Source organism: Pecten maximus, chromosome 15 (assembly GCF_902652985.1).
Source record: "Pecten maximus chromosome 15, xPecMax1.1, whole genome shotgun sequence".
NCBI classification, from domain to species: Eukaryota; Metazoa; Mollusca; class Bivalvia; order Pectinida; family Pectinidae; genus Pecten; species Pecten maximus.
In genome coordinates this window covers 22,366,297-22,388,779 of record NC_047029.1, presented here as the reverse complement: position 1 = coordinate 22,388,779, position 22,483 = coordinate 22,366,297, and the positions used below count along the sequence as shown (strand labels likewise).

At 33.7% G+C, this 22,483-nt stretch overlaps 1 protein-coding gene across 7 annotated transcripts in view; it reads right to left on the bottom strand.

The window, feature by feature from the left end:
• Positions 1–11,789: 11,789 nt before the first annotated feature.
• LOC117343510 (protein PLANT CADMIUM RESISTANCE 3-like) overlaps positions 11,790–22,483 on the bottom strand; it is a 36,616-nt gene continuing 25,922 nt past the window's right edge. For all 7 annotated transcript variants that reach the window (XM_033905888.1, XM_033905886.1, XM_033905885.1 and 4 more), the window contains 2 exons: positions 21,124–21,192; positions 11,790–12,276 (listed from right to left, as the gene is read on the bottom strand). In XM_033905888.1, the coding sequence (XP_033761779.1) occupies positions 12,226–12,276; positions 21,124–21,192 (120 nt within the window). In that variant the 3' untranslated portion in view covers positions 11,790–12,225. The remainder of the gene's footprint in view (positions 12,277–21,123; positions 21,193–22,483) is intronic.

Here is a 22,483-nt window from a genome sequence, read left to right as displayed (position 1 = left end):
CATTTTTAATTCAACGCTATGCAGCCCGCTTTTAACAACACTGGGGTATATGTATGAATGATAAATATCGTTTAAGTGTTGTGACGTTTACGACTTTCATCTCCGAGACGCAACAAAGTAAAAGAGATTTATACCTTTAGGCTACAAATGTTTGGAATATTTTAGAAGTAGTAGTCCGCATTTCTTTCTATTCTGATATGAATGAAAATATGATACGTTCATATTCTTTGTAGTCATATTCTATTATAAGGCAAAAAGACTGAAAACAAGAATTTAACTAGTTTTATTTTGCAATACAATCCAGATGGATCAATCCGTTGATCCATTTGAGTCAATTTAGCGGCATGTATCATTCAGCCATCACTGTTCAAATAACGTTGTACAAACAAAACGCGAATTTATACTCTTATGCCCTGTCCAAACTTCGCTAATTAGGCACTATATGGCGGATTACTATAATTGTATTTACACCAAAGTGTTTATTAGCTAGAATGATTAAACGAAATAAACAGCTCAGAATGATAAATTCAATATCGTCAGCAACACCCATATATAAGATGACATTTATATGGACGCAGTAGGGGCCGCGATGGCCGAATGGTTAAGGTGTCCCGACACTTTAACACTATAGCCCTCCACCTCTGGGTTGCGAGTTCGAAACCTACGTGGGGCAGTTACCAGGTACTGACCGTAGGCCGGTGGTTTTTCTCCGGGTACTCCGGCTTCCTCCACCTCCAAAACCTGGCACGTCCTTAAATGACCTTGGCTGTTAGTAGGACGTTAAACAATACAAACCAAACCGAACCAAACATGGACGCAATTCGCTATAATAGTCGTAAATCATTGTAAATACAATATCGTCTACAACATCCATATGTAAGATGGCATTTATATGGACGCAGTAGGGGCCGCGGTGGCCGAGTGGTTAAGGTGTCCCGACACTTTAACACTATAGCCCTCCACCTCTGGGTTGCGAGTTCGAAACCTACGTGGGGCAGTTACCAGGTACTGACCGTAGGCCGGTGGTTTTTCTCCGGGTACTCCGGCTTCCTCCACCTCCAAAACCTGGCACGTCCTTAAATGACCTTGGCTGTTAGTAGGACGTTAAACAATACAAACCAAACCGAACCAAACATGGACGCAATTCGCTATAATAGTCGTAAATCATTGTAAATACAATATCGTCTACAACATCCATATGTAAGATGGCATTTATATGGACGTAATTCGCTATAACAGTCGTAAATCATTGTAAATACAATATCGTCTACAACATCCATATGTAAGATGGCATTTACATGGACGTAATTCGCTATAACAGTCGTTAATCATTGTAAATTGAATCATGACGTCCGTGTCTTCATAAAAGAATACTGAGATTTATTTATTTAATAAACATCTCAAACAAATAATACGGAGAAATTTCCAGTTTGCCGTTGAGTGTCATACTTCAACATGATTTATTATGTATATCAGTAGAAAGGTCAGGAAAAGTATGGCAGGTCGTACCTGTAGTTAAAAGCTATTGGCTCTCTTTAAATAGGTACATCGCAAAACACATGTTCTGTTATGGAGACGCTAAGAAAACATTGCACTAGGAGTGTAAAATTGGGTCAGGTCTATATAGGTTAAACCGTTCGATATCTGGCATTTTTTCAAAAAAAATGAGTTGACTTTGAAACATAGTTTGGTTGTGAAATAAGACGATATATTGGATAAAACAACGCCATAGTCTATTGACAACATCAGATAGTTGGAAAAACCAATGTTATAATCCACTCACCTTTTAAAACTTTATTCGTGACTGATTGTACATATCTAAATAAACAGAAGGTATGAACAATGTTTATTATTCTTTTTTTATTCAGATCATATTAAAATTAACCAGGTTATGAAAATATATTATATATATATTATTTACATTTTTCTGAAATATTCAATATCAGAGGGACGTACAAAAAGTTTTCTTTTAAATTGAAAACGAACTTTAGTTGTGTTTAGAAAATCAGAAAGAAATTGCAAATTGTTAGAGCTTTTCAAAATTCCTCATTATTTCTAATCCTAGATATGATATAAGATGGATGGAATTATAAGGTTCGCGTTTTGAAGGATTTTTAATGGATTCCAGCCATGTTAACCAAAAAAGGGAAAATTTTCGTCTAGTTTGTAGATCATTATAAGAGTGCTGGAACAGGGTTAAGTATTTACAAAAAAACTCCATTGTATATTTATATAGATAATAGAAAACAAAACACATTATTATATGGCGATTACTGGCTTTTCGCTGCCTGAAGGGCTTTATGCTAAATATATCTCTGAACGTCACGAATTTAACAAGTAAGTGCATACTGATTGGTCAGATTGTCAGACCCGGAAGTAATGTTTTTCATATCATTAACGTAGTTCGATAGTACCTTAAAACGACACGTATGCGTCAACGTAATACCAAAGTCAATCTTACATTGTATATATAGAAATAAAATTAGAATCTGTGATGATGTGATCAGTAATTGAGACGTACTTCTTTATCTAACGTTTCTGTCCTTAAATATTCATCATATAGTCTTTATGAAATGTATTGCAACATGTTGCATACACTTTATTAACATTTTAATATTTAAAAACATATTTTTTAATTATTTCCATAACTCATTTCAACAAGAATACAGAATCACTTATCTACGGTATCTTCTTTTTTTTTAAATCATTTCAAAATGGATAGCTACATTACAATACATTATAATATATATCATGATATAGTACAACATAACAGTATATATTACAACATAACTGTTTATATTACACCATACAGTGTACCACTTCACTATGATCCATAATTTGTACTGTACTAACAGTTTATGCAGTATTTTGTAAAAAAAAAAAAAAAAAAAAAAAATACATTATGCATTTCAACAGTGCAATACAAGAATAATTGTCAAGATAACAGTATGTTTTTTCAACATAAAACGTAACCCCTTTCCTATAATCTATAATGTCTACAGTGCTGATAGTATTTGCAGTATTTTGTTTAAAAACGACAACAGTATGTATTTCAACATACAATGTAAAATATCACTACATTGTAATCCATAACCTATACAGTACCGAGAGTATTTACAGTCTTTTATTTTAAAGTAAATTAAAATATTTTTGACACTACCTTAAATGTTTGAATGACGACATTATGTATTTCAACACAGAATGTAACATAATCAATAGTTTCTACAGTGCTGACAGTATCAGCAGTATCTTGTGAAATAACGACAACATTGCAATCTGTATTTCAATTAATTTCCGATAATCGATATTTCCGATAGTGCCAACACATCTCTATAATGTTTAAGTAAATCATCTACAGTATATAGGGAAATAACAAGTGATAATACTGACTCGTGAAGAAATCAGACATTTAAGCTTATAAACGAAGAACCATATATGTCAAAACAAAAATGAGAGAAACGTCCTTATCATAATGGGGCACACGTATGTACTGCAGTATATTTCACTTATTCCAACCCCTAAGATAGGTTATATTGATAATGTGTTATCTCTTCAACAACAGAGCTCAATTCAAACAGAAGTAAAGTAGGTATAGTGTATATAATGTAAGAGCGATTTACCTGATGATTATCATTTAAGTTATGGCAATTCTGAAATCCAATACTGTTGGAACAATTTCATTTTATGACTCTAGCAGAGACATATTATATACAAGTGATGATATCTTAATCAGTATAGTCTCCTACGAGAATACATTTAACAATTGAATATACACAGGCATAGGACAATATGAAGATTATATAGAAAGAAATAAATATCTTTTAATTATGTTTTTACCAAAACGAAACATTGAAATATAGCCATAACTCTATTTCACTTAATATAGCGCACATGCAATGAACCAAAAAATATAACGACTTTATAACTATTGGATGCATAATCACTGAAATAAGATACCTTTTAAGATGAAAAAGGCAAGTAGAATATCAATGAATTTACAGAAGTTATATATTTCGTCCTCGGGAACCGGCTTGATCCTATACTGTACAGAATTTTGTTTTTTTCATTGGGCTAATGAGTCGAGGTAATCCCTGCAAGTATTATATTGCATAGTTGTGAGACAGTTCATTGGCAGTACTTTGATATTGGAAAGCATATGAAGTTCTGGAAATACCATTTCTCCCAGATTATTAGGTAATATCAAATTTTGCTTTTTTATTGTATAAAACATGTTGTCCTGTATATTCAACGATATTATAATCATCCACTTGCGCTTTATCCCTAATTTGACAGACATTTACATAATTAAAACAAGCAACTTGTTTTTGGACAGCAATTTTGGGTTTCCAAACTGTCACAGTGGGTAAAATATTTATATAGGTAAGTGCTTCTTTATTATATATCTAATCTGATTAGTAGTCTGATTCAAAAGATAAGCTTGATAATTTATCGAAAGTAGTCTTTAAGCCACTTTCTCCGATGTAATATAGATGTTAATATCTACACGCCAGTAAACGACATAGTTATATATGGTGAGGCTTTTGATAGGGCTTTATTCACGTAATAAACAAAACATCATTCAAAACTGTTAACGATTTTACGTTTTATAGAGTCGTGAACTTTGGTTTTCCTCATGCCAGGATCAATCTGTAGTTACATAAGGTCTTGTTCTTATCCGACTGTTACGAATTTTTCTGATACAATAGTGTAGTTTCTAAAAATAAATCTTAACTCTCTGTGAGTGCGTGACCGTCGACATTACTTAAATAGTCTCGGGTCTGAATAGATATGGCATTTTGTTTAAGTTATGGTATATATAGGATCTAACGTAACTTTCTATTCCACATTTAACCTCTGATGAATTTTGGCACCTGTTCAGAATATACAGATGTGTTATGTGCACGTTTGATATTGTTCAGAATAAAAAAAAAATCTCGAAATTGATTGATTGACAACACAATCACATGGGAGTTTGTAATCAATCAAACACCCACTAGGCATTATCTAAAGTAAGTAAGTACCACGATGTATGGCTATTATGACAGTTATACAAGAGCAGTACACTTTTTTTTCGAAACCACTTGATTAGATCAGGGTTAAAGATAGATTTTATACGAAATTGGTCTCACATTCGTTGCCGGAATGCGAGAGGGGACTTCTCTATTTCTGTTTGGTTTCGATCAAAAAGAGTGAAGAAGATTCTTTGGTTAGCACTTCTCCTGCTCTTATTTGGAGAACGTGACATTAAATTAATTTGACCTAGATTCATGACCCATAACAGTGGTATATGATTTTCTACACTTAAGTTATTGCCAAAATTCTTTGGACATTTCAGTACTAAAGAAGCAAATAGTACAGTAAAACGGTAGTGGATTTCCAGAAATATATGATTCTAGTATCACCAGTGGATACCTAATGGAACAAACAGTTTAGCCCTGGTATCGGGTTATGCAATTATTGTGTTTAATATGCTAAATTAAAGCTTATATTAATTGTTCACAAATATAGTTTACACATTCACTCGCGTTGCAATCCACTACGGTTTGAACTCGTGTAGTATTCTGTTTGTGAAAATAGAGTCTGATTCAAAAGATAAGCTTGATAATTTATCGAAAGTAGTCTTTAAGCCACTTTCTCCGATGTAAGATAGAGTTAATATCTACACGCCAGTAAACGACAAAGTTATATATGGTGAGGCTTTTGATAGGGCTTTATTCACGTAATAAACAAAATATCATTCAAAACTGTTAACGATTTTACTTTTCATAGAGTCCTGACTTTGGTTTTCCTCATGCCAGGATCAATCTGTAGTTACTTAAGGTCTAGTTCGTATCCGACTGTTACGAATTTTTCTGATACAATAGTGTAGTTTCTAAAAATAAATCTTAACTCTCTGTGAGTGCGTGACCGTCGACATTACTTAAATAGTCTCGGGTCTGAATAGATATGGCATTTTGTTTAAGTTATGGTATATATAGGATCTAACGTAACTTTCCATTCCACATTTAACCTCTGATGAATTTTGGCACCAGTTCAGAATATACAGATGTGTTATGTGCACGTTTGATATTGTTCAGAATAAAAAAAAATCTCGAAATTGATTGATTGACAACATGGAGAGCTGACGTCACAATTGAATCTATGGGAGTTTGTAATCAATCAAACATCCACTAGGCATTATCTGAAAGTAAGTAAGTACCACGATGTATGGCTATTATGACAGTTATACAAGAGCAGTAAACTTTTTTTTCGAAACCACTTGATTAGATCAGGGTTAAAGATAGATTTTATACGAAATTGGTCTCACATTCGTTGAAAGTTACTATGTGAATAACGTTCTGTGTGTGTGTCTATGTACATACCTCGCTGCCTGGTGTTGCCACAACAATCATGTACCCAAACAAAAAGATGTCACACTCTTTTATTGTAATACAATATTAATAAACATCATCTAAACTGCTAGGTATAGTGTTTATATAGAATGAAAGGTTATTCGGTAAATTCTACATATACACGTCATCCAATAACACGGTTGAGCGACACATTTCCATATTTGGAAAGGACATGCATAGCCTTACATACTTAGCCTCATATCCAATTCATTTGACATATCAAAAATTGATAAATTTTGTTGCAACTAAGCTTTACATTTGAATAATGTATACTGTGTTTAATGCTGATTTACAAGATTATCTATTTATTCTTCATTGTCATTTCCCTTAATTAAATCTCTAATAAGAAAATATAATATGACAGTGTCTTGTATCTGCAATGTTGCCACTATCGATTTCTTTGTTAGCCACATACTAGTAGATTATTTGCAAGAAGCCTAATGTTTTCGTTCAACTCCCTTTGCTGCCAAACCAGTAATTGTCCAATACTGACCTTGGTAACATCATGGCGTAACTAGCATTGATAATTTATAGGCTAAATAGTATGTTTTGATTGCATGTTACTAAGAATTATTGCTGAATTTAACGCAGAAAAATATGAAGGTAATCTTTTATGTAACATGTACGGAATTGTATAGTTGCTGTTTACTTCTAAATTCACACGTTAAGATTAAAAGGATGAAGTGTGAAAGGCACATCTTTCTACAATGCCACGTTCGTCAGCAAAATCCACTGAGTATCGTTTCTCGGTTCATGTTAGAAGTACGTTTTTGTCATTTATATATATAATATTTCTAAGTCACTTCGTTTGGTTTTAAGACTTCAGAGCAAACTATTACAGAAAAAGTTGAAAAGGTCAATTTTAAACATTCCAGCCTCATGTCATCTTCAGAACTAGTTTTCGTCAAGCGATAAACGCGAGTAGAAACCATTTTGAAATTTCAGTCAAAGTTTGAAGACATGGTCCTCTTTAAATCAAATATAAAACCCAACATATGTAAATTATACTATGGACTGATTACGTATATGGCACCTGTGTATATTGCACTATGGACTGATAACGTCTATTGCCCCTGTGAGTATATTGTACTATGGACTGATAACGTCTATGGTCCATCTGTGTATATTGTACTATGGACTGATAACGTCTATGGCCCCTGTGGGTATATTGTACTATGGATTGATAACGTCTATGGTCCATCTGTGTATATTGTACTATGGACTGATAACATCTATGGTCCCTGTGTGTATATTGTACTATGGACTGATAACGTCTATGGTCCATCTGTGTATATTGTACTATGGACTGATTACGTCTATGGTCCATCTGTGTATATTGTACTATGGACTGATTACGTCTATGGTCCATCTGTGTATATTGTACTATGGACTGATTACGTCTATGGCCCCTGTGGGTATATAATACTATGGACTGATAACGTCTATTGCCCCTGTGGGTATTGTACTATGGACAGATTACGTCTATGGTCCATGTATTTTGGTTTTGTTCATTTTCAATTGAATACTAAAGCTTATTATGATGGACTAAGGGGCCGCGTTGGCCGAGTGGTTAAGGTGTCCCGACACTTTATCACTAGCCCTCCACCTCTGGGTTGCGAGTTCAAAACCTACGTGAGGCTGTTTCCTGGTATTGACTATAGGTCGGTGGATTTTCTGCGGCTACTCCAGCTTTTCTCTACTTCTAAAACCTGGATCGTCCTTGAACGACCCTGGCTGTTAATAGGACAACCAAATAAACAAAAATGACAGAATTTTGTATATGATGAAGCATCGCCCTTCAATACAAATTAACAATCAAATTATCGATTATGTATAGGGTGTTAACAATGTGATTATATGATATTACAGTAACTCAATATCGGTCCTGTACATGTGTAATTTACCTACATAGTTCTATAAATATATCATGCCATAATGACCTATTCAAGCGCTCAGTTTGGAAGGCCAGGTTCACTAATTACTAACAACTGACAACAAACTAGCATTAAGAGCATATATATACATTGCCCTGATGCATATAATTCGCAATATTCATTTGAAGCACAACAACTCTCTATCACGCAGATGTACATGCTTTGCAATATTCATTTGAAAAACAACAACTCTCTCCCACGCAGATGACGTTAGCAAGCAAATTAAAATTTAATGATTCCTTTGGTAGAGATACTTTTGTTTGTAAGCTTTGCCTCGGTAACACATACACATATCGATCGAAACGTACCTAAACGTTTTACTGAATCATACTGTCAATGTGAGTAATAGCAATATTTGGCCTAATTGATTACGTAATCATAAGTTTCGTTGTCGGTATTATCATTTTACTGAACTCAGCGGATTCTGGGATGAACTTGTGCTGGTTTCTGTACTACCGGAATGCGAGAGGGGACTTCTCTATTTCTGTTTGGTTTCGATCAAAAAGAGTGAAGAAGATTCTTTGGTTAGCACTTCTCCTGCTCTTATTTGGAGAACGTGACATTAAATTAATTTGACCTAGATTCATGACCCATAACAGTGGTATATGATTTTCTACACTTAAGTTATTGCAAGTTATTGCCAAAATTCTTTGGACTTTTCACTTCTAAAGAAGCAAATAGTACAGTAAAACGGTAGTGGATTTCCAGAAATATATCGTTCTAGTATCACCAGTAGATACCTAATGGAACAAACAGTTTAGCCCTGGTATCGGGTTATGCAATTATTGTGTTTAATATGCTAAATTAAAGCTTATATTAATTGTTCACAAATATATTTTACACATTCACTCGCGTTGCAATCCACTACGGTTTGAACTCGTGTAGTATTCTGTTTGTGAAAATAGAAATATTATTCGATCGCCATATCCATAGTTCATTAAATTTCATTTTTACCTCTTTGACGTCACTAAAATACGTTTAAAAATCCCTTTACTAAGATTTCATTAAATGAAGACATACAAAAATAATCATCGGGATTTTAGCAAATGACGGCTGTGAAGGGATTATATCATATGTGATTAATTAAATGTTATATTTGTAATTTGGAATTGATACTTTGACACATGATTTTTTATGCATTTTTTTTCTCACAAGGCATGTTTATATTCTGCGCCAGGAATTGACCAATCACGTGATTTAAAGCCACGGGTCATGAAGTTTGTACTACATTTGGACTGCAATAAGGACAACGCTGTGTTGATAAATCAGGGGTGTAATTTAATTTTCTATTTCATACGACAATTTGCTATTTATGTTGAATGCATGCCTAAAGCTGTTATAATTCATTATTGTTGCTATACTTCATTACTTTTATGTCTCGCCTATAGCAATGTTAACTGCAAAGTGTTTCCATTTTTCTACTGAAATGTATTATCATAGTTGATATAGCAGATTTAATCGATTTTTATCTATCATAAGCAAATGTGGGTAGCATTAAATGAAAACGAAAACAAGACTATCCTTGTGGTTATTGGCATTGTATATATATATTCACATACTGTACCTTAGTACCTTTCAAAACAAAATGAGAACAATTAATTAAACTACATCGTACCGCTCTTTCGTCCTTCTTTAACTCGTTGGTAATGACAAGGAACTAAATTGACCAAAAGTTAGCCAAAAATATCAAAATTAGCCAAAACAAATGTCAAAATCCGAATTGTGAGGAAATTATTACTTTGTTTTTCAATTGAAAAAAGACATTTACATTACATAGGACTTGATATTTACGCATATGTGTAAATTCAATGATAGGTTGAATAAAAATATAATGTACGTATGATGACACTCCAAAATGACTTGAATGTGCTGATAAGAAGTTTAGCCAGAATATGATAGCAAAACATAACTGTATAAGTGTGTGATTTGTCTTCTAAAGAAAAGGATTAGGACGGAGAGTGATCTTGTCACTGGATATCCCTGAGGTATGCTGGCAGGAAGCCAACTTTTATCTGATAGCGTTATTGATTTCTTACCCTTAGATAATCACTAGAAATCAAACTGATGTTTAACATGTCCAATATTGTTTCTTTTGAGTTATCAAGGGAACACCTTTACAGGGGAAATATACATTTCATTCTATATTCGCTAAGGTCAAATTAAATTTGCTCGACTTTATTCAGGGATATCCATAGTTCTGTCCACTAGCGACACGTACAAAAATTAAAAAAATAAATGAGTTATTTGCATATGTGTATATGTAGGATTTATTCACATATGTGTGTCTGTAGATGATATTCACATATGTGTGTCCGTAGGTGATATTCAAATATGTGTATATGTAGGCGTTATTCACATATGTGTGTCTGTAGGCGTTATTAGCATATGTATATATAGGGGTGATTGGGATGATAGAAGTAGGATGCGTAAACAAGACACCAAGTGTTCACCCTTATAGAGTATTGGGTGCTTTTGTTCCTATTATTTTGTTTGTTTTTGTCGTCGTTTCGTCCGAGTTAGAATTACGTTGTCGTTAACATGTGACACGCTCTTCTATTTTTATGTTGTATCATCATCGTGACTCTAAGCTAGTATTATTTTCTTTGAATTATGGTATATTTTGACCTGGCTATATTGTCGTTATTTGCTATTGTTTTATATATTTATATATTGACACTAATGGTACATGTATATTTACATGTGGCACTTTCGTATATTCCGTTGGTTTGCCACTTAACAGATTCATAACACGATATTAAAATGATGCTTTTGAAATACTACTTCAAAGATGTTTAAGTATATGTGACAATTTTTCTATGCATTTTTCATAATCCCAAGGGATATGATATAAGTGAAGTGCTAAACTGCCCTGTATATGTTGTTAAGATGCAGTAGTTGACATATATTATATACTTTTGTATCTATATCATTTTGTATGCATTGTATGTAACTATTCTTTTTAAAATTGCTCAGCTCTTAACGTTTTCAGAAGATCTTTGCCCTTACATGAAACGCTTGGTTTACAATTGCAATACACATCAGTTCATATACCAAATAGGAGCAAGTATTGTTGGTAATGGACACCGTTAAAGATGTCCCCAAAGCGACCCCCAGCAGTCATAAATCAGGTACATTCAGCTTACATTGCAACTTGTGTTTGTAATTTTCAAATTGCAACTGTAAGTACATTTTACTAAAACTCTTGTGCGTCGCCGGTCATACACGATCACTCAGGTAAAGTTTCGTTGAATTTCGCCTTCAGGTTTTAAAATAAACATGTCAGAAATCTTTTTGGTGGTTTGCTTTGTTTGTTTTTGTTTAACGTCCTATTAACAGCCAGGGTCATTTAAGGACGTGTCAGGTTTTGGTGGAAGAAATAGAAGAAATACGAATGATATTATTAATAAGAAAGATTGAATTTGTCCCTAAGCAAAGCAAAAGTTAATTAATTAAAGTACAAAACTGTAAAGACGAAAATAATATTTATTTGTTCAATTTACACCATAGATATAAAAATGCTGAAATATCATACAAAAAGTATTAAGACCTAGCCGTATGTCTACGGTTAACTGTACAGAACGCGCTATATTTGTAACTTATGTCAATCATTTGACATACTTAGAGAAACTAAATCTGTAAGGCAGGTTGGGTGATTCAGTTTTTGGATATAAATGTTTTTATCCTCGGGTGTTTCCGTTAATTCAAGAATGTTATAGTAGCCATTTGTTGAGATAGTGATTCAAGAAATAGATCAATCATACGCTGGGTATCATCCCACGTCAGCACTAATGGCTTTGATAAATGTTCTTGCAGTGTTAATTTGTTGATTATTTTTACACACAACTTGATTGGTTGAATTGAGTTCTGACGTATGTACATATCACAAGTTCTTGCTTTTTCTATTCTCTTGCCATGGACTCTCCCTGAGTAACCTCTCCAGGTCGGATTTCCTGCAAAAACAATCAATATTATATTTAACATTTTGTCTTTATGTATAAGATTTCTAATTATTCTTTTTTGTTTTCGTTTGTTTGTTGTTGTTGGGTTCTAGCATTTTGTCATTATGTATTCATTTCCTAATCTTACTTTTTGGTTGGTTGGTTTTTGTTTGTTTTTGTTTATTTGGCTTTTTGCTGGTGTTGTTTTTCTTTGTTTTTGTTTTATTTGTTGTTGTTTTTTTCTGTTTGTCTTATGTTTTTGTTGTTTTTGTTTTGTTTTTTTGGGGGGGGGGGGGGGGATTTTTTTCTAGCATTTTGTCAATAGATATTTATTTTTAATGACATTTTTTTTTTTTTTTTTTTAAATTTTTTGGGTTTTTTTTTCTAGAATTGATCGAAGCAATACTATGTCATATAGAGAGATAATAAACAATGCTGTTCGTTTCACATTTTCTTTCGTTTCTTTGCTGCTGTTTTTCATGATAAAGATTTTTGTCTGATTTACCACGAATTATTGTACTAGATAAAAGCATGTATAATCAAGACTTGGTCTATTCGTATCTACATTCATTGTTTAGATTCATTGTTTTATATAATGCATTTAAGTTCAATGATTATGCCATCTATTCCATGTCTTTCTGTATTATTGTCTCCAAAGTAAATGTATTGTAAATGTATTAAAAAATGCCTTTCATTGTTTTTTTTATTTTTTTTATTTTTTTGTTGTTTTTTTTACCGTAATAATCATATTTAGAAATAGGGAGAAATTGATTTTTTTTTCTGATAACTCATTTGTTATCATACCGATAATAATTACCTGCGTATTTTCAACATAAAAAAAACATCATTTCTCAGGTAATAGTCAAGGTTTTTCTATCACAGATAGTTATATAGTCATACCAAATAAAATCCTAAATTAATTAAGGTGATCGTTGGTCCTTTTTTTGTAATTTGATGTTTAATGTTTTAAAGTGAAATTGTTTTCTTGAGCTTTAGAAAGAGTTTTTTAATTGTTCTTCATTTCATCGTATTACCGATTTTGATCATTTATATCCTATAGATTTAAAAGTGGGATATCCGAAATGTTAAGGAATGTTTATTTCATTACTACCAATATTTGCTAGAAAAACCTGAACAGCAAAAGACCATAAAGATGAAAAAATACATTCGAATATGAACTTGAAAGAACAATAAATAGACAATATAAACATTGTAAGATACTTCACCACCGTGATGCTATGCAAGTTGTTTGCGCTTTTGACTAAGAACATCATTTGTTATAGGAAGATAAAAGTATCATATCTAGGCTAATGTGTTGACTGTGCATATGTTATTTGAATGACTTTTATTTGCCTTGTATATCTCAATTTGACAAAATGGATGAGGATTCACGTATAGAGACAGGAGTGCCCGTTCAAGCATTTACGTAAATATTGTATCGCTGACTAAAGTACCATAGGCCGAGCCACTTTAGACTGACGTGAAGAGCAACCTACACGGTTTTCTTTTCTTAACATACTGCAGGTTATTGAATTTTAAATTACTTTAGCCCTGTAGTAAAATATTAAAGACTGGAGCAATCATACCAAAGGAGTGTAAGCTCTAATTTATCACTTTTGATTCAATTTCAAGTTTTATATTGCTTTTAATAACTGCTGTCCATAGTAACCACTGACTCTAGGCACTGTACTTTTGACAATAGTAAACTCTGTCTCTAATTAGTTATTTATAGTAACTGCTGTCAATAGCTACTTTATTTACAACTGTCACCAATTCATGTTGTCTATTTCAACCACTGCCTATAGTTACTGTTGTCTATAGTTACCACTGCCTCTAGTTACTGTTGTCTATAGTTACCACTGCCTCTAGTTACTGTTGTCTATAGTTACCACTGCCTCTAGTTACTGTTGTCTATAGTTACCGCTGCCTCTAGTTACTGTTGTCTATAGTTACCACTGCCTCTAGTTGTCGTTTTCTATGGTAACCCCTAGCTACTGTCACTGTGAGCACCACTGTTTGTGTTCGTGTTTGTGTTGTCTATGTATTCATTGTTTATAGTAACCTTCTATATATTCATGGTATATAGTAACTGTTGCCTATGTATGCACTGTTTATAGTAAATGCTTGTCTATGAATTCATGGTATATAGTAAATGTTGTCTATGAATTCATGGTATATAGTAACTGTTGCTTATAGTTACCACTCCTACAGTTAATGTCTATACCACTTAGTCGAACTGATGGCGCCTTTCAATATTTCTCCAATTGTCATTCTATTCTGTTAAGTCGATGTGAAAAGTGTTTATTATAATTATTACTATCATTAAGCATTGACCTCCGATAATCTATTATAATATGTGTAACCATATTTATTATATTTTACAATTTCAGACCCAAGATACAAAGTATTGATATGCAGATGTTAACCTCACCACTGTCAGGATTTGATATTGAAAATCATTAGAGTGGTATACGTTGTATCGATTGCATGGTCATATAACAGAGAACAATGATGGTGGCACAGTATTGTGCCCAAGTTCAATGTCTGTACTGGGCTTGGTAACGGTGTAAACAAAAAACATGGTATGCATAGTGATGTCGAATTAGGTGAGGCACTTGAAAAAATGTAATCTTGTGTGACCTACTTAAACCCAATAAGCGTAAAGCTGCTTTCACACGAACTAAATAAATAATCAGATACGTTTTGGGGTATGGCTTTATTCAAACCAAAAGTTCGGAATTTGTTTTGTTAGTTGTCTTGGATTTTGTTTCTCAAAACAAATGGATTTTAATTGCCGATAAATGTCGTAAATTACAAATACCTTAAAAGGAAGAAATATATGATTCAATTTAAAGGGTTGTTTGTATAAGACTATTATCACGTACTAAAACTGACAAGATTAAACATGCTTTTGAAGGTGTCGCATTTTGAGTATATGCTTATTCATGTTAAACTATCCTATTTGAAATGGTGCGACGAATCTGGTTTACAGTGCTGTACTGTGGATATGATTAGGGGCAAAGACATATTCAAAATGATTAAGGTTTTGAGTTCTTTAATAATTGTTTTGATAAAATATCCCTTCAATATAATAAAAAACCTTTTTTTATTCCACAATGCTTGTAATAACCAGTTATGGTTATTTTCAGTTTATTTAGTTAATCGGCGCGTAAGTTCTAAAGTATTGTTAGAATCAAATATTTCTTTTATGGGTCAGATTTTAAAGTTAGGTCCTGGGAAACAATGGTATGATCAAATGTGTTCGAGAAACAAGCATGAGCTTGTGGACCACCACACCTAATTTTAATATCAAAATGTTTTGAAATGGATATGTGCCTGAATTGATTACTAACAAATATATGTATTAATTAGTCTTTCATATATAATTTGAAAAATTATCTTGAGAATCCTAAATTGTGTATCGTATGGATCTGTACAATGACCAGTTTTCATAAAATAACACACATGTTAGATATAACGAGTTGGTGTTGGCCTTCTTCACTGCGGATCTCTGTTGACATTTGTTTTGGATACAAGCTAGACGCAACAGCAAAATATTTACTGGTCGTCATGACAAAGTTCCTAATCATGACTGTTCAATACAAAGCATAGTCCGTCTTTCGATAATGGCTCGACCGTCGCAGGTCTATAGCCGTTCACTAGAGTGGTATGTGTATTGTGTATCACGGTACAATCATATGTAAGAATGGTAGCTGACATAAACGTCACTGGTCTCTATATAAGGTGTGTTATTTTAGATAATACATAGTATGCAGTAAGGACTTTTGCAAATCCCCAAAATATCTTATACACATAAAGTTTAAATTCCTGAAACTTAATACTAATATAATAATACTTTTTCACACCGTATAATCCAATTATGGATTGACCTGTAGTTCACCAAGGAATATGCATTAACGGTTGAGCGAACAGCTTTCCAGATATCTAGCAAAAACCTGTTTAGACAAGTCTGTCGTGTCGATGGGCGAATATTAAACCCAAAAGTACTCTAAATAAACGGACAAAAACAAATCTGCTGTGGTACCTGGACATGTTGTGGTCCGCAATAAAACTATTTCTATTCATACCTTTATTTTCTTGCTTCAATAATTTAAGGCGTGTGAAGGAAGGCACTGAATGAAACTATGATTAGACTACGTCTAGAAACAGAACATTGTAAATCTGTTCATGTCGTCCGGTATGAATGTAAAATGTGACTGTTTGACAATCTACCATATTACCTGGCGAAAGGTGTTCATTTTAAGATACTTCCGTTATCAATTGTGAGAATTTCTACTTTCTGCAATGTCCGCCAAAGATTAATAGTGAATGCGATGTTAAAAATAAATATTCTGTTGTGAAACCAAATTACTTAACATTCTCCTGTACACCGATATTTATGTCGACCTTAGGGGACACTGATGACAGTATTGTTCCATTTATGCTCGCCTTATCGAACACTGACCTTGCCATTAAGTGTTATGTGTTGCAGTGAAAATGTGTAATTTATTTTCTTCACTAACCTTTACAAATAATTGAATGATTCTCAACCCTGTCATTTCAGTGATTATTCGCACAATGCCAATAATGTATTGTAAGTGTATATTTGAAATATGGTGATTTTTCCTCTCTGTAAGAATGTATATTGTTCATAATTACTTATCAATAAGACTTGGTATTGTACGTGTATATGTGAAATATTGGGATTTTTTTTCTCTGTAAGAATCTATTTCGTTACCAATAGTTTATCAATAAGACTTGTGCGATATGACGTTAATTTCGTATTCCATAGAGGAACATATCTTTCAGTGCGCAGAAGTATTTAACTCTCTACCCCGCCTATACAAAGAATGAACAAGAGATCGATATGTACTCTCATCATCTTACATAATTACCTATAAATATTAAGTGATGCTGACAAGATATATACATTAATAATAATTCGGACCAATAAGGCAAATAAGCTTTAAACAAACATGGATTAATTCGGACATGATACCTTGACTTTTAATCAATGGCTTGTGGTCATGGAACTGATCGATGTCTTTGACAAACCAGATCTACTTAGCAGAGTACAGTAAGGTCGTTTATATGGTCTATTGGTCAGTCTGGTCAGTAGGCCAATAACCTGTCGTGGTCAATGCTGATAAAAATATTTACTTAAAGCTCTATATTAGGTAGGGTTTGTGTTTGGATTACATATGTCCATTAATAGGTCTGACGTTTACATGTCCATTCGATCACATAACGTTGTAGATTTAGTTGTGTTTATGTTTGATTAAAGTTCCTGTGCAAATATCCTTTCAAAGTAGACAGTTTTGATTATCCGATAAATGTATATACTTATACTAGGTATTAGTATTAGCTTGTTTGATAGTGTGAATATGTCATTTGGTCAGCAGTAATTGACACTAGTCTGTGTAATACTCAATGTGAATTGAATTTTTAAGTGATGTTCTTGATACTACTATAGGAAATATACTGACTAAACCCTACAGTGATTCTACTGACACTACTATAGGTAATATACTGACTAAACCCTACAGTGATTCTACTGACACTACTATAGGTAATATACTGACTAAACCCTACAGTGACTACTGACACTACTATAGGTAATATACTGACTAAACCCTACAGTGTCTCTACTGACACTACTATAGGTAATATACTGACTAAACCCTACAGTGACTACTGACACTACTATAGGTAATATACTGACTAAACCCTACAGTGACTACTGACACTACTATAGGTAATATACTGACTAAACCCTACAGTGTCTCTACTGACACTACTATAGGTAATATACTGACTAAACCCTACAGTGATTCTACTGACACTACTATAGGTAATATACTGACTAAACCCTATAGTAAGTCTACTGACACTAATATAGGTAATATACTAACTAAACCCTACAGTAATTCTACTGACACTGCTATAGGTAATATACTGACTAAACCCTACAGTGACTCTACTGACACTACTATAGGTAATATACTGACTAAACCCTACAGTGACTCTACTGACACTACTATAGGTAATATACTGACTAAACCCTACAGTGACTACTGACACTACTATAGGTAATATACTGACTAAACCCTACAGTGACTACTGACACTACTATAGGTAATATACTGACTAAACCCTACAGTGACTCTACTGACACTACTATAGGTAATATACTGACTAAACCCTACAGTGACTACTGACACTACTATAGGTAATATACTGACTAAACCCTACAGTGACTACTGACACTACTATAGGTAATATACTGACTAAACCCTACAGTGACTACTGACACTACTATAGGTAATATACTGACTAAACCCTACAGTGACTACTGACACTACTATAGGTAATATACTGACTAAACCCTACAGTGACTACTGACACTACTATAGGTAATATACTGACTAAACCCTACAGTGTCTCTACTGACACTACTATAGGTAATATACTGACTAAACCGTACAGTGACTACTGACACTACTATAGGTAATATACTGACTAAACCCTACAGTGACTACTGACACTACTATAGGTAATATACTGACTAAACCCTACAGTGACTACTGACACTACTATAGGTAATATACTGACTAAACCCTACAGTGACTACTGACACTACTATAGGTAATATACTGACTAAACCCTACAGTGACTACTGACACTACTATAGGTAATATACTGACTAAACCCTACAGTGACTCTACTGACACTACTATAGGTAATATACTGACTAAACCCTACAGTGACTCTACTGACACTACTATAGGTAATATACTGACTAAACCCTACAGTGTCTCTACTGACACTACTATATATAATATACTGACTAAACCCTACAGTGATTCTACTGACACTACTATAGGTAATATACTGACTAAACCTTACAGTGACTCTACTGACACTACTATAGGTAATATACTGACTAAACCCTACAGTGACTCTACTGACACTTCTATAGGTAATATACTGACTAAACTCTACAGTGATTCTACTCACACTACTATAGGTAATATACTGACTAAACCCTACAGTGACTACTGACACTACTATAGGTAATATACTGACTAAACCCTACAGTGACTCTACTGACACTTCTATAGGTAATATACTGACTAAACCCTACAGTGACACTACTGACACTATTATAGGTAATATACTGACTAAACCCTACAGTGACTACTGACACTACTATAGGTAATATACTGACTAAACCCTACAGTGTCTCTACTGACACTACTATAGGTAATATACTGACTAAACCCTACAGTGACTACTGACACTACTATAGGTAATATACTGACTAAACCCTACAGTGACTCTACTGACACTTCTATAGGTAATATACTGACTAAACTCTACAGTGATTCTACTCACACTACTATAGGTAATATACTGACTAAACCCTACAGTGACTCTACTGACACTGCTATAGGTAATATACTGACTAAACCCTACAGTGACTACTGACACTACTATAGGTAATATACTGACTAAACCCTACAGTGTCTCTACTGACACTACTATAGGTAATATACTGACTAAACCCTACATTGACTACTGACACTACTATAGGTAATATACTGACTAAACCCTACAGTGACTACTGACACTACTATAGGTAATATACTGACTAAACCCTACAGTGACTCTACTGACACTACTATAGGTAATATACTGACTAAACCCTACAGTGACTACTGACACTACTATAGGTAATATACTGACTAAACCCTACATTGACTACTGACACTACTATAGGTAATATACTGACTAAACCCTACAGTGACTCTACTGACACTTCTATAGGTAATATACTGACTAAACCCTACAGTGACTACTGACACTACTATAGGTAATATACTGACTAAACCCTACAGTGTCTCTACTGACACTACTATATATAATATACTGACTAAACCCTACAGTGACTCTACTGACACTACTATAGGTAATATACTGACTAAACCCTACAGTGACTACTGACACTACTATAGGTAATATACTGACTAAACCCTACATTGACTACTGACACTACTATAGGTAATATACTGACTAAACCCTACAGTGACTCTACTGACACTTCTATAGGTAATATACTGACTAAACCCTACAGTGACTACTGACACTACTATAGGTAATATACTGACTAAACCCTACAGTGACTCTACTGACACTTCTATAGGTAATATACTGACTAAACCCTACAGTGACTACTGACACTACTATAGGTAATATACTGACTAAACTCTACAGTGATTCTACTCACACTACTATAGGTAATATACTGACTAAACCCTACAGTGTCTCTACTGACACTACTATAGGTAATATACTGACTAAACCCTACAGTGACTACTGACACTACTATAGGTAATATACTGACTAAACCCTACAGTGACTACTGACACTACTATAGGTAATATACTGACTAAACCCTACAGTGACTACTGACACTACTATAGGTAATATACTGACTAAACCCTACAGTGTCTCTACTGACACTACTATATATAATATACTGACTTAACCTTACTGTGATTCTACAGACACTAGTATAGGAAATATATTCCTCCCTACAGAGAACAAATGTTTTACTTTTGTTGCTGAGAATGCTACAGTGTTCTTGCTTACAATGTAGAAAATCCATGTGGTATATAAAGAAGAAAAAAAATTGTGCAATGTATTATGATATCAGACGTAAAGCTTTGTAGATATGTTGTGAAGATAGTGTGACTTGTTTACCGGAACGTAAAGTTTACACAAGCGGCATGTTTATGTGTTGTTATTTAGTATAGAGTATCAAAATTGTATGTGTGTGGTTTTTAATATATTACATACCTGGGCGTCTTGTACCAGCGCACAAATTGGACAGAATAAATGAACTAAGCAGTCGGAACCAAAACCACCCTGAAAATAGAGAAAAAGAATAACAATTAGTAATGAACATGTTATTGGATACGTTGTAATGGACGGTATTTCAATTTCGTTAGCCGTCGATCTGACATTGAAATCGGCTCAGAGGGGCCCCCAAATCTAAATGAAGAGCTCGATGACAAGTAACATGTAAGCTACAAATGAATTCAGGATAAGATGTTGTTCATTGTTGTGTGACATTGCTTATATCACGCATAATGCACTTACCAGATGATTATTATTGTTTTTATTGTTTATTTATTTTTTATTTATTTTTTCAAATACTCGAATCTCGCCTTTTTTGGGCAACAGTACGTTTTACAAAATGTTTATGAAACTAAATCGACGCCCGAATGCACAAACATTACAGGAACATCAGTAAATACAGGCATAACCTATCTGCATGATGGAAGTGATGTCTTCATTACACGTAACAAACATACATACTAATTGGTTACATCACATTAATTGTAGCTAACCTTTATTTTATCATTTATTCGAAGAATATCTCTTATTCACTACTTCTTATAAACTTTTCATGCTCATATAGTGTAAAACTTCAAAAGCAATCCTTGTTCATTGTCAATGCTCTTGCAAGTTACTACAAACTTAACGGATGTGAACAAGTGTAAGCTTATTCTAAAGGTTTTGAGAGGAATCTCCTCTCTAGGTGGGGTCACCCTATTAGCTGAAGTGTCATTAAAAGCTTTTCTGTCAACACTGTACACGGGTGATACGTGTACCGTATCTTATACCCGCTACTTGTATTGTGATCATCACCGGAAATATTTCTTTCCAAATTCCCCAACCATGTCTTCTGGTAGCTTAGATCTATTGAAAAAACGCTAGGCAATGAATATGTAAACCTTATTTCAATCCAAGAAATTTCACTAAATATATTAACAATTTTGACAATCATGTTCAATATAAACCGCTTCATGGATACCAATACTATGTTTTCTTTTTTACAAAGGATATGCTATAAAATAGCATTGTATTACAACGTATGTACGGCCACAACCTGTGTTTTAAAGCTGACAATGTAGGGACCGTAGATCCGTTAAAATGTGTGACCTGGCCGGTAAAATTCGATGGTGATCGAAGGCGCTGATTAATCATACGTGGTCTAGGGCTTGAAGGTAATAAAAGAAGGTAGGCGGTGGAAAGATATTTACGGCATGGCAGTTCAGGGGTATTATTATTACAACCGACATCACCACAGGTCCTACTCCAGGTATGACAAGGCTGGGCTTTATTTGCTTAAGGTACCTACGTACGACTAAGT